The 12,454-nt window shown below is 48.2% G+C and overlaps 1 protein-coding gene across 1 annotated transcript in view; it reads right to left on the bottom strand.

Annotated features, from left to right (window-relative positions):
- Positions 1 to 12,454, bottom strand: part of LOC131263360 (homeobox protein araucan-like) — a 104,109-nt gene that overhangs the window by 3,338 nt on the left and 88,317 nt on the right. Inside the window, exon 4 of the mRNA XM_058265547.1 lies at positions 8,313 to 8,635. Within this exon, the coding sequence (XP_058121530.1) occupies positions 8,313 to 8,635 (323 nt within the window). The remainder of the gene's footprint in view (positions 1 to 8,312; positions 8,636 to 12,454) is intronic.

Genomic DNA, 12,454 nt, shown 5'->3' with positions numbered 1-12,454 from the left:
TGATGCTTTCCTTTTCGGTCCGGAGGGCGCAGAGAGTTTTCCTTCCGACACACCATCGTCACAAAAGGGAAGGCATCGGCCCGGTCTGCGATGGATTGATGCATCATCGGGTGGCGGCTGGCGGGTGCTTCTGTGCTTCTCCGATCGAGTACTGACAGTTTGTTGAGGTTTTATGCCTTTTTAGGGGGGGCAATTGATTGAGCAGTTCGGTTTGTACTTTGCTCAACTGGCTTTCGAACTATGGGCAAAGGGTTCCCTGTGATCGGGAATAAGTACCAGCATTAAAGAACTTCATTGGTATGAGGTTTATCCATAAGAAAAATATTACTTTTCAACATTATTCCGTCTTTCCTGTTTTCCAAAACTGTAACCAATTCAATTAAAATCTGTGTTTTATTTACACGCATGCATTCGTTCATTTTTGCTTTACACCAAGCTAACGGAATGGTTGAGAGGTGTATCAAAAACCCAAAAATAGCCAAAAGATAGTCAACAAAGAGTCTAAAAATCATCCGTTTAAAGATTTGAAGAATTTTCAAAATAGAAAAGTTATGGCGTCCTTAAAAGAACAGTCAAAATGAACGCTAAAAAGCACAAAACAAGGGTGGTCAACTTGGTGCTCGGAGCTGGTCCAACAGAAAAATCTGAAAATTCGTTTTAGATGTCTCTCTGTCTTTTAAGGAAGGTATTTTTCTTTGAATAATTCAGCAGTGTTTTTTATATTGACCTCGTCACAGTTTTGCCCGAGCCAACTGTGCAGGCTCCCCTTTCTTTCTTTTTGGCGTAACGATCTCTTGGTCATGCCTGCCCGTTAAGGGCTTACGAGACTTGTTTGCCTGTTGTACGTGGATAGTCAGTCCTCTCGGAAAAGGGGAGGGTCCGGTCTCGGTTGGGATTCGAACCCACGCCGTCAAGGTGGTGAGCCCCGGCGCTCATGGGTCGATTTTCTAACCGGCGCTACCGCTCGGCTGTCGCGGACCCCCAGGCTCCCTTTATTAATGGCAATTTATTGTTGATTAAAATCACAAATACTACTTATGCAAACTGACCATCATTTCATCAAAACTTCCAAAGAATGAAACTAAATTTTTCTTCGGTTCTAGACCAAAAACTATTCATAAAACAGTGTGACATTGAACCATTTTCTCAACTTGGCACGACTGTAAAAGCGTTGAATTCGAACTTTGCATGGCGGTCAAAATGGCTGCTATTTGAATTTTCGTATTAAATTGATTTCTGTAACGGTGATACATAGTTTATCAATTAAGCATTAGTTTTTCATCAAGACAACATATGATTAAGCAAAGTAAAAGAACGCAAAGACATATTTCGAAAGAGAATACAATGAAAAATCTAGGTTCAAGAAACAAACTTAACAAGATTCATCGGAACGGTATTCCGCAAATTTTGTTCGGAACAACATTTCAAATCAACCGCTTTCAATATGTTTTTTCAATATGAGAAAAATTGGCGATTAAAATCGTAAACCCACAATATCTTTTGGCCAACCAATGCACAAATCAAAGGCACTGTTCACATGGTTTTGCCGCATGTGACATACGGAGCAGCGACAGAAATTGTCTATTTGATCGATCCGTTTTATGATGACACCAGCGAAGTATTTGGCTGCAGGTTTTGAGGCAGGCCTGTAGGTTTCGGGACGGCAAGGAGATGGGTCGCCAGTTAAACAGCACTTTTCGGAAACTGACGCAATGGCTGCCATCGACAGCGCCACTGCTGGACAAAGCTTGCCCACTGCAACAGCTTGCTTGCTGGCATGATTTAAGACAATTACTATCGTAACAAACAGGCAGTGACAACGGCTTCAGTTTGATGGTGGTGGTGGTGCGGAAGATGACGCCGTCGCAAAGGCATGTTTATGATTGGAGATAAATTTGTATCCTTCCTTACGCGCATCTTGCAGCGTCGGTCGGAAGGACGGAGGTTGTCTAGCCTTCAGCACCATAACCACCTCTGTAGGCGAGTTTAAATCATCATCACCAGCACTCCGCTGAGACGGGTACATCGGGCGCCCGGAAAACCCGGAAGAAAACCCGGCCGAGCAAGGCATCGACACCGCATCGTTCAAGCGATGTAAAGCGTTCCGGCGACAACCAAACACACATACGCTCGGCCGGACGCGCCGACGAAGGAAAAAGCAAAGGATTAAATACAATATCCTCTGTAAATACGATGTACGACACGAAAGGGATAGATCAAGCGCTCCAAGGCGAGGGCGTGTGTTTGTAAATGCAGGTCCTCTCGCTTCGGAGATCGGAGAGATGGTTTATTTACCAAACACTTCGCAGAACGACACAAGGACGATAGTTTGTTTGGTGACACATAAGAAAAGCAATAAATCACACGTATCATTACATACATTAGCGAGTTGCGTGAATGTGAGAGACACACACATTTTTCTTCGGGACCAGAACTTCACCACAAAAAAGGACAGTTCGGGAAACTTTGTACCGTACGAACATCCGAAAAACTGTCACCCACTTTGTGCGTGGCGATGCGGGCGAGCGAGAAAATATGCTTCCCATTTGGTAAATCTAATAAAAATCATTGACCCTGAATAAACTTATTTCAACAATTTGATATGGTGAATTAAATCTAATAACAGTAAACACCCAGCGACCCGGGAACACCCTCCGGACGGTGCGCGAAGATATAATGACTTCAACCCGCGCGAAAAGAGAGAAGACCGACCGAACCCGGGGGAAGAAAACGTAGGGAAATCCACCCCTAAAACACCGGAACCGGAGCCAGACACCGAACCCGGCGTCGTGTGGTTGACGGCAAAAACCCCGGACCCTTCTTCGGCCGGCGTAAAGGCAGCGAAATGGTTCGTTTGATTCGCAACGCCACTGCGAGCAAAACGACCCTGTTTTGGTTGGGAAATAAATAAGGGAGGGTTTCGCCCGTTCGCGAGGGTGAGAAAATGAATTGAGTCTTAATAAGTGATATTATGTGATTTTCATTCAATTGAAAACATTCGTCCCCCACCCGACTTTCCGTCCCCGTGGATGGGCCGGAATGGTTAAGGGGTTGTTGTGTCCACTCCACTCCACTCCGGGATGTACTCGACTGTGTGTATGTTTCTTTGAGTTCGCGAGGAGAATTTGCGGCGATCGGGAAAATTGTAGAGTCCGTAGAATCGACGAAATCGATGACGGTGAGGACACGGCAGGGAATGTTCTCAACCGGAAACCGACCGAAAGTGACAAGCGTGTGCTTTTGAGTGCGCTCCGCTTCCGCGAGGGAGGTTATTTATCGAGCCAGTGCTCATTTGGTGCGCGTCCGAGCTTATGATTGCACGGCCATTGAGGCGTGTATCGAAATTCGGAACTGTGACAATCGGGAAATGGCATTATGTCCAGGATTGTACCACGTTACGGCCGGCTGCTATTCAACGGTTTTAAATTTAAGTGGGCAGCATTCGTACCGTTTGGCGACGGCACGTAATTAATTTTAAAGTAACGAACCCTACGGAAAGTTATATCATTGGATCATTATAGCACGATTGTTCTAGTTATTAAACTTCAATTTAGACCTATCATACAAGAAGAAATCACAATATTGAGAGAAAACAATTTTAAAAGTTTCTAGATAAAAACTGATATCTCAATATCAGAATTTCCATAGAATAACATACAACTTCATTTTGTAAAACGAAACAGGTAGCGAAATTCCACAGGTAGCCTAACAAACCGTTTGCCATGCGCCGTAATTACCAAATCCTTCTCCATGACATGCCATAAAAGGGAACGTCTTACTCGTGTACTCCTGTCGTACCTAATTCCCAGCAGAAAATTTGGAAGGGGGAGACGAAAACGAATAGAAACATCCATTCATACGGATAGGGAAGCTTTGAATACAAGAACCATTAGCCGAACCTCGAACCGACGCGGGAAGGGGACGCCAAAGTATCCTTTGCAACCTGCTACGCAAGTGTCGAAATTGGACACCCATCCATCCATCCATCCATCCCGACGATCCCTCCCGGGGAAAAACGTAAGTAAAAGTTTACGCAGGAGAGCAAAAAAGAGCAAAATCAGAGTGAGAATTCTGACACCTTCCAACAATCGGAAATCGGAATAAGTCAATTTGCGAAACCTTCCGGCGCCTTCCCCGAATGGAGGGGCGTCTCGTTTTCGGGCTCGTTTAAATCCATCCACGAGTTCGTGCCGTTGGCTTTTCCTTTTCATTTTGCACCGCCGGATTTTGTCTTCCATCTTTCTTTCTCTTCCCTGCTGCGTTGTTTTCGCTTTTACCCTCCCGGTGGTGGAAAACTCGACAAAAACTTCCCCCAATGCGCTTGTAAACGAAGCGGAAAAGCCACGGCGGGCCATATGGGAATTTCAGGGCCGGCCGTCCCGTTGCTTTCCGTTTTATCCCTCCCGGGGCCCTCGCTAACCCCCTCGTAAGAGGCCACAGGGCTGATGTTGATAGATTTTCGAGGTTTTTCGTCATCTCGCCCCGCCGCGAGCGGGCCGTGGAGGGAAAACTCCGCAGGATGCAGGGAAGCGAAAAAATGAGCAATAAAGAAAACCCCTCTGCCAACGACGACGATGGCGAAGGCGACTGGCGACTGGCTTTAACGACGGCCCTGACCCTCCTGGGGTGCGATGAAAGAGACGACCGGGGTTGGGACGAGGGGATGAATGGGGGAAGTGTTTTATCCCGCACCGAAGACAGGACGAGGCTGAAATCTTGATGACTGTGCGTGATAATATATCCATTATCCGATTAAGTTAAGTGAAAATGCCACTTGTTATTTAGATATTCATTGGCCTCGGAGGAAGGGAGGGCGAAAGGGAAGAAAGTTACGGGCGGAAATTCGTAAATTTTCGGCACCCCTCCCTCCCCTTCCCTTCCCTCAGCCACGCCTTCGGGTTGTAATAGTGAAGCGCCCGATAAAGAGGCTTTTATAAGCCCGCAGGGAGCTGGCCGCGGAAAAAGCCGATCCCTCCCGGGGATTCCCGGATTGTTTGCAGTTTTCCACACAAAGTTCCACTTTCGAACGCCGCCGGTGACCTCTCCGGAGGCTGAGTGCTTCGAGAGTCAGGCCCGACCACCGGAGTGAAGCCGAAAAGTGAACAGATGACATCGCCGCTACGGCTAGGATTCAACCGGCCTTCGTATCCTCGTTTCAATTATCGCATTTTATGCATTGCCTAATGATTCCATTTGCACTCGGCGCACGGTTTTGTGACAGTTCTCTCCTGCCTTCCCATTTCGGCTGAGGTCTGCTTGAGTTGTGACGGGACTGCAGTTAACCAACCGTCCTTCCGTCTGTCAAATGGATGAAATGATTTTAATTTTGTCTAAAAGAAAGGAGGGCCAAACAAAAAAAAATAAACGACACTCTCACACACTCATCCAGAGCGAACGATTGTCACCTCCTTCTTTCACGGCAAACCCCTCGCCAGGTTGATCCTCTCCCGATCCGGACCGGGATTTTGTGACTGTTTTTTTCTGGTCGTCTTCCACTGATCTCATTGCGAAAGTGGTCCGGTTCGGGATCTCCAGCTCCAGATGGCGTTGGATTACGTGCCGTGCCGGTTCCGTTTTCATATTCAATTTGTCGAACGTCCCGGGGAAGGATGTTTTGAATGATATTTGACAGGCCGAGATTTGACGACGGCGGCGACACTTTTCCACTCGGTTACGGTGCTTGCCGTTTGCGCCACCGGAGGGATTAGTTTCGCCTCTGGCAGCTGTTTTGGCCTCCGTTCGGCCGTTGCGTAAAATTGCGCGTTGGAAATATTTATAATTCCACCGAGCCCCAGATGACGAGGACGACACCGGCCGGCCACTTCCGGGACGGGACGGAATCGGTCGGTGTTGGGGAGGGGGGGAATGGCCGAAAACGGTTTCATCACTAATTAAAATCGTCCCGATTTCATCAATTAATTAAATACCGTTTGGCTCGGTTCGGTGGCATTTTTCATCACGGCCCGCACGGTCGATTTAATTTTCACGCCAACCACCACCCATTCCCCCGCGCGCGCGACCGGGCGAGCGGTAGTCGAGAAAAAGCCACAAATTATGCACCGTTTCGTTTGTGCGGAAAACCCCGTCCCCAGCCCGAAATGGCGGAACGGTTGCTGCTGGAAGCGATTTTTCCCGCTTCCAACGAAAATAAAGAAACACCAAACGGGTGGGAATCGAATCGCAATCGGAATGGAAAGTAATGCACGGGGCAAGTGTTGTGTGTGTATGTGTGTGTGTGTGGGTATTATTCAAATTAAATTAAGGACCAAACCCCGCTTCGAAATCTGTCGAATGCCTCCTGCGCAAAAGGGGTTGTTGAGTAGAAAATTAAACTTTATTATAATTTAATATGATTAGCGAAGAGCGGCGTTCGAGTTGCCATTTTTCCCGGCAGCCTCCCTCCCATCGTTTGCGTGGATGTGGCGGAACGGAGCCTAGTTTAAAATTCAATCAATATGGAACCGGACGGATGAATTCCCCTCGTCCCATCGATGGTGTCCTTCGATGGTCCGCGAACGGTTTCGGTGCTTCATGGACTGATAATAAACATCTATTTCCCCTTTTTCAACGTGATGAACTAAACTTGATGAATTGGATGGATTTGGGATGCCCTTCGAATGGAGACGGCTAAAGGCCAAGAGAAAATGAGACACATTTGGCATAAATGCTAGGAAAGGGTTTCAAAAACTTCTAAATCGAACTTTTTAATTCTAATATCTTCTTTCCTAATTTCCTATTCCTTATTTCCTTTGAAACAGATGGATCTATCTATCTTTTTTAGACAATCCTTAGAACTCAACTTGCAAAACTTAGTGAGAATGAAGTTTTAATTAATCATTGTTGGTGGAAAAATTTATTTAATTTGTAAGGAGTCTCGTAGAGCTTTTAAAATTCCTAACCACATAACTAACTAATTTTCCGTTTGCAATTTTCAAAATATTCAAAGGAAATAATGCGTTCAGAAAATTATTGTAAATTACCCCAGACAAAAATGGCCAACCAGCCTAAGAGAATAACCATCTTAAAGTGAGTGCAAATAAGTTCTAAAACAAATGTTTCATTCACGCCTTCACAACCCTGGGCACGCCAGGATGCAAGGATGGTTGACGAAAATGGGCATGCGGACCGAGTTTAAACGGCACCATAACTCACCACCGGCGTCGGCTTTCGAACCGACGAAACCGGGGCGCGTCTGGCCGGTGGGTGGTTGGCAATGAAATGCACAATCTCGGCCGAACAAAAACAAAAGTGAAGCGCAAGTAGAAACAGAATACACTCCGTGTACATCCCTTTAAAGTCAACGATGCGCGTCGAAACGAGGCGAGCGCGAAAATGGAAAACCCCTTTACTAGCGACGAGTGGTGCGCGACATCGTAGATGGCACGGTTCGGTCTTATGGTGGCTTTTTTGTCCCTCCCTCCTCGCGAGCCACAAGGGCAGGAGGTTTTCTACTCCAGAATTAAATACGAAGTGCAAGGGCCCTTTTCATCCCGCCATTCTCAAGCCCTTAATAAACACATTAAAGTTTCACATTATAAATGACTTCGTAGTGCGGAAGAAGAAACGTATGCCGAGGTCGTAAATTATGGCACAACCGTGCACACACACACACACACACATACACACGGAAAGGAGAAATGTCCCCGCGTGAAAGAGAAAGTCCTTTGGTCCCGTCAAATCCCCCTTTCCTAACGTTTGTTTGATCCAGACGGTAAACAACAGGCCGTTTTCCGAGGACCTTCCACATGGAACACGCTCACATACACACAGGATCCGAAGAAATTCGTTCCTCTTTTTCCCTTTCTTTCCTTCCCCCCGCCGCCTACGTGATTATAATCATCACTTAGCCTTAGGAATTATCGATGATGATGTTTCGGTTGCCTTTTTCCCAGGGAATTTGTGGAAAACATTTGCGATGGTAATCCACGGTATGAGACGGGAGAGGAGGTATGGGGGGTGAACGTGTACGTGGCGTTAGGGCTTACACGTGTGCCGTACGCGACAGGTTCGGGGTGGAAAAATCCGGCCTCGCTTGCAAGTCACCCGAGGAAGAGTGATGATTATAATAAGAAAAGTAAACAACGCCATCAACAACTTTATGGGAATTAGGGAAAAGCGAAAGATATGTGAAGATCTGTTTCTTCCGCGTGTGGGTGTTGTGTGTTCCATTTTCCCGTGAGAATCGGGCGAATGAAAAAATGCGCACCGTCACAGCTTGGGAAGGCGCAACGGGAATCATTGATCGTGAAAACTGCGGAGGAAAAATCGACACGATCGAATCGAATCGGGGAAAGCAATGAAGTGCCGCCTACCTTTATGATCGCGGCCACCCTTGTCCGGATCGAGGTCGTCCTTGTCCTTCTCGTCGTCCGACACCAGCGCGTCGTCGTCGTCGTCCGTCTTGTTCTTTGGCTCCCACGTCATCTTGTTCTCCTTCTTGAGCCGCCGGCGCGCGTTCGCGAACCAGGTGGACACCTGCGTCAGCGTCATCTTGGTGATGATCGCCAGCATGATCTTCTCGCCCTTGGTCGGGTACGGGTTCTTCTTGTGCTCGTTCAGCCACGCCTTCAGCGTTGCGGTCGATTCGCGCGTCGCATTCTTCCGCCGGGCGGCCAGATCGTACCCGGCACCGTATCTGAGAAAGAGAGAGAGAAAGAGGGAAAGAGTTAATAAATTGGCTTGCAATGTTGGGTGAAGTAATACTGCACACTGTACATTCGGGACAGGGTTGGTATTAAAGCGTTCTTGCACCGGTGGAAAAACGGCGAAACGGCAATGTCTCAAACGGTCCCAGGCCAAAAATGGGAAAAGAATTCCACGGCCGGCTGGCGGATTTGAAAAAGGCAGAAATAAAATTCACTTTAAAAAAACACACGAATGGGCAGCTTCAGCTAATAAGCAGAAGAAGTATAACTACCATTAAAATGACAAATTGTTCTTGCTTATGGAAGCCCGCTCAGACGACCTTCACGTCCGCGCCGCAGCCAAAGCCAGCCCGAGAGTTGCCGTTCGCGTCTTCCGAGGCATTCGCTCTCTCTCGAGGGCGAATATTCATAATCATAAATCATACACGCCAGGCCCCAGCGGGAAGGAACGACTCTCCAGGCGTCACAACCAGGGGGGATGGGCTGCACGAGGTGACACTGCCATAAGGGACAACGCGAGACATGTCACACTCTCGGGGCCCCTGGGAGAAGCTGGCATTCCCGAGGCCCCCGGGATGACCCAATCGCGGTTGTGGGTTGTGGGTCTTTGCCCACAACTCCTCTGCCTTTGAGAAAGCCTCCCAGGGCCCGATTCCAATTCCGAGCGTGCTTCATAAATCTACCTCCGGAGCATTTGGTATGTTTGTTTTCTTCTGGTTGTTTGTTTCTGGTTCTGTTTGTTTTGGTCACCCATTCCGATCGCGACCACATTGTAATGTCGACACAAAACCTTCGCTAGAACCGCACCGTTCCCTTTTCTCATTAATTCCGCCATTCATTGGTTCGCCCCGTCCGTTCGATTCGGGCTTTCTTTAATCCATATGCATTTCTAAACTCTCCCCCCCGGCCGTCAAAACCCCTCCCGGTGCGATCGTTTCCCCCCGCGCGGCTCGCCCGCGAAACGATCCTCGCGATGAGTTATAACCCCTCGAAAGGAGTAATTTATTCTAGCTGGAAATATTAGTTCCAGGTCAATTCGTGACTAATAAATTCATCATCATTTAACAAATGATTACAATAACTCTTTCCACTCCACTACGCCCGGCGTGGCCGTGTTTTGTGTGCCGTAGAGATCTCCACCGCGTTCGTGGCAGTTCGTGCCGTAGACAAACAAAACGATGATTTAAACCCCAGACGTGATACCGAGGGAGTTTTCCCTGATTCAAGGTTACCGAGAGCTAGATAATGGGGAGGATCTGTTCCTGCGATCTGTGCTTGATTCGGGAAGGGAAAAGGGATAACATTTATTTACCAAACCTGACTCCCACGTTAGGCCCCCGTTTAGACAGCGATCTGACGTAAGTGGGGAGGCCATAAGAGATTATGACTCCTTTTGAGAAAAAAGCTCCTTGGAGCTCCATTGATCTCTCGCATACGTATGTGTGTGTGTGTGTGTGTGTAAGTGGTTAATGCTACTGGTATTCAAATGCTTGTTTGCCTCCTGTGAAGCTCCTCCATTGATCAACCGTAAAGACCGGTAGCCCAAATCTCCCAGAACTGCTCCGGACCCGGACCCGGGAGGGGAAGAAAACCGAATGGCATCGAATAACAAAAGTGAGAATCGCTTTCCACCACAGCTGGGAAGCCCGTTGGTGGACCACCCTCAGGGATGGCCACGATCTCATTCACCCGAGCCACCGCGTTGTCGCCATCGCGTCCAGCGCTCGGTATTATTTATTTGATAAACCAAATGAGCATCAATTCCGTGGCTAAATACAGATGTTATCGGAACGCTCGGAAACCCTGGCTCTCGACTCCACACGGCGCGATGGGTTTTGTTTCGGTTCAGGCCCCTCAGCGCCATCCCTCTCCGCCTCGACCGTCGGAACACGTGTTGCTCCTGGATCTTAGGCCAACATTATTGTTGTCGATTTTGATCTTGTTTCGTCCCTATCTTTCTTCGCGCACCGCACGACCAACCTTTTGGTCAGTGGATAGTTTATTCATTTTCTTTCCCTCAACCGACTCTGGCCATTCAGTGTAGCCAGCGTTACATCGGACGCCACAAAAATCCCCGTCCCGGGTGGATGTAAGCTCCCGGGCGCTCGATCTCGAATGTGGAGCAGGGAAGACAACCCGTACGCTTTCGGACGAATCGTGCCCCACGATAAGAGTCAAGAAATCAAGATTAATAGCAATAATGAGCCGTAATTAATTAAAGTCGAATAATAATCGGCCACCGGGCAGCAGGTTTTGGTGGCGTTCGAAAGGCTTCCTTAAGGGCAACCACCCTCACGTTCGGGGTTTGACATTAAAAAACGCCCGGGGAGAAGGGTTGTTTTGGGATGGCGAAAAATAAAAATGGCCGAAGTTGAGGTTTGAAAATAACGGACGCCGCCTGTGACGTGCCAAATCTTTGTCAACTCCCGGTTGACAGTTGGGGGGACGAACCGTGTCACGCCCGGCCGGAACGAGTTTTTTCACGGGCTTGCGGTTTGCGGGTTGGACCAACCGTTAAAAGGGCAAGGAAAGGCAGGCAGGCAGCCAAACCCCGAAACGTGTAGAAATATATTTTGTGCATCGAGCTGTCAATCATGCGGTTTCGCTGGATATTATTTTCAACTCGCTTCCCGTTGCGTCCAGAGGTCTCCTAGGGGGGGGTCGGAAGGATGGGGAAATTAGCTGACCAGAACCGGCCCTGGCCCCCGTCCCCCCAAAGCCTCCCTCCCACTCCCAGTCGACGAGTTCAGGATGCACTTAGTGTGTCGTGTACTAATTTTTGTGACTCGCTAACATTTCGCGGTTGATTGCACGCTGCAGGCTGGCTTCCCTCCGTTTCACGAACGTGCGCTTATTCACACTGCGGGATGTCACACGAACCCTCGCTTCACCCCCCAACCGTGCAAGTTTCCGAGGGGGGAGCTCATTATCACCCACTCATTTCAAAACCTGGGCTCGCGTAAAAGGACGAGTCGTGGAGTCGAATGCCCAGTCAGTCGGATGAACTATTGCGCTCGGGCAGTTAATTTTATTTATTTCTCTCCCTCCGAACCTTCCCCCTCTCCATAGAAAGGGCCTTCAGGTTTTCACAACCCGGTGGCCATATTGGCGCTGTCTCGGCATGGGGGAACACGATCGTGCTAATGGAAAGTTAAAAAATAGCGAACCAAACTAAATTGAAGCGAAAGCGAAAAAATAAAAATACAGATTAGCGATCCAACCAGCAAAGCACACCGGCTTCTACACGGGATAGAGCAAATAAATGCACTTGTGAATTTTATTTTCAGCGACTTTTAGTGGCCACTTAGTCTCGCGCGCACCGTAGATGGAGCGTCAGTGTCTGGCAGGGCACACCGACACGGACATAAATCATCCATGATTAAGTATTCCCATCCGGAGTGGTTGTGGTCGATCGATTGAAAAATGGTAACCAAGACAACCAAATCCTGGCCTTCTTGAGAGACGCGAAAGCGCAATGGCCAAACGTGTGAGTACTGCAAGTGGCACTAATTTGTGCATTTTGTGCACGGCAAGCGTGCATTCGGCGGTCGATTTCGCACCCTCCGGTTTTGTTTTCCACTATTTCTTTCGCTCTACAAAATATGCTAACGTTTAACGGCAAAGCCGTACGCGTGACATTATTGGCCCTGTTCGCGGTAACACCACGCCACAGAAGGAGAAAATACAAACGCAAAATACGCTGGCGACCGAACGCAAAACCACTCGGAAAACAAAATGATTACTCATTTGCGATTATAATTCGCATGAACATGCATGTTAATGATTGTGGCATGGCATGGCGCGATACG

This window comes from Anopheles coustani, chromosome 2 (genome assembly GCF_943734705.1).
Source record: "Anopheles coustani chromosome 2, idAnoCousDA_361_x.2, whole genome shotgun sequence".
Lineage (NCBI taxonomy): Eukaryota > Metazoa > Arthropoda > Insecta > Diptera > Culicidae > Anopheles > Anopheles coustani.
Note: the sequence above shows the minus strand (reverse complement) of the source record. Positions and strands in the feature narration are given on the sequence as shown.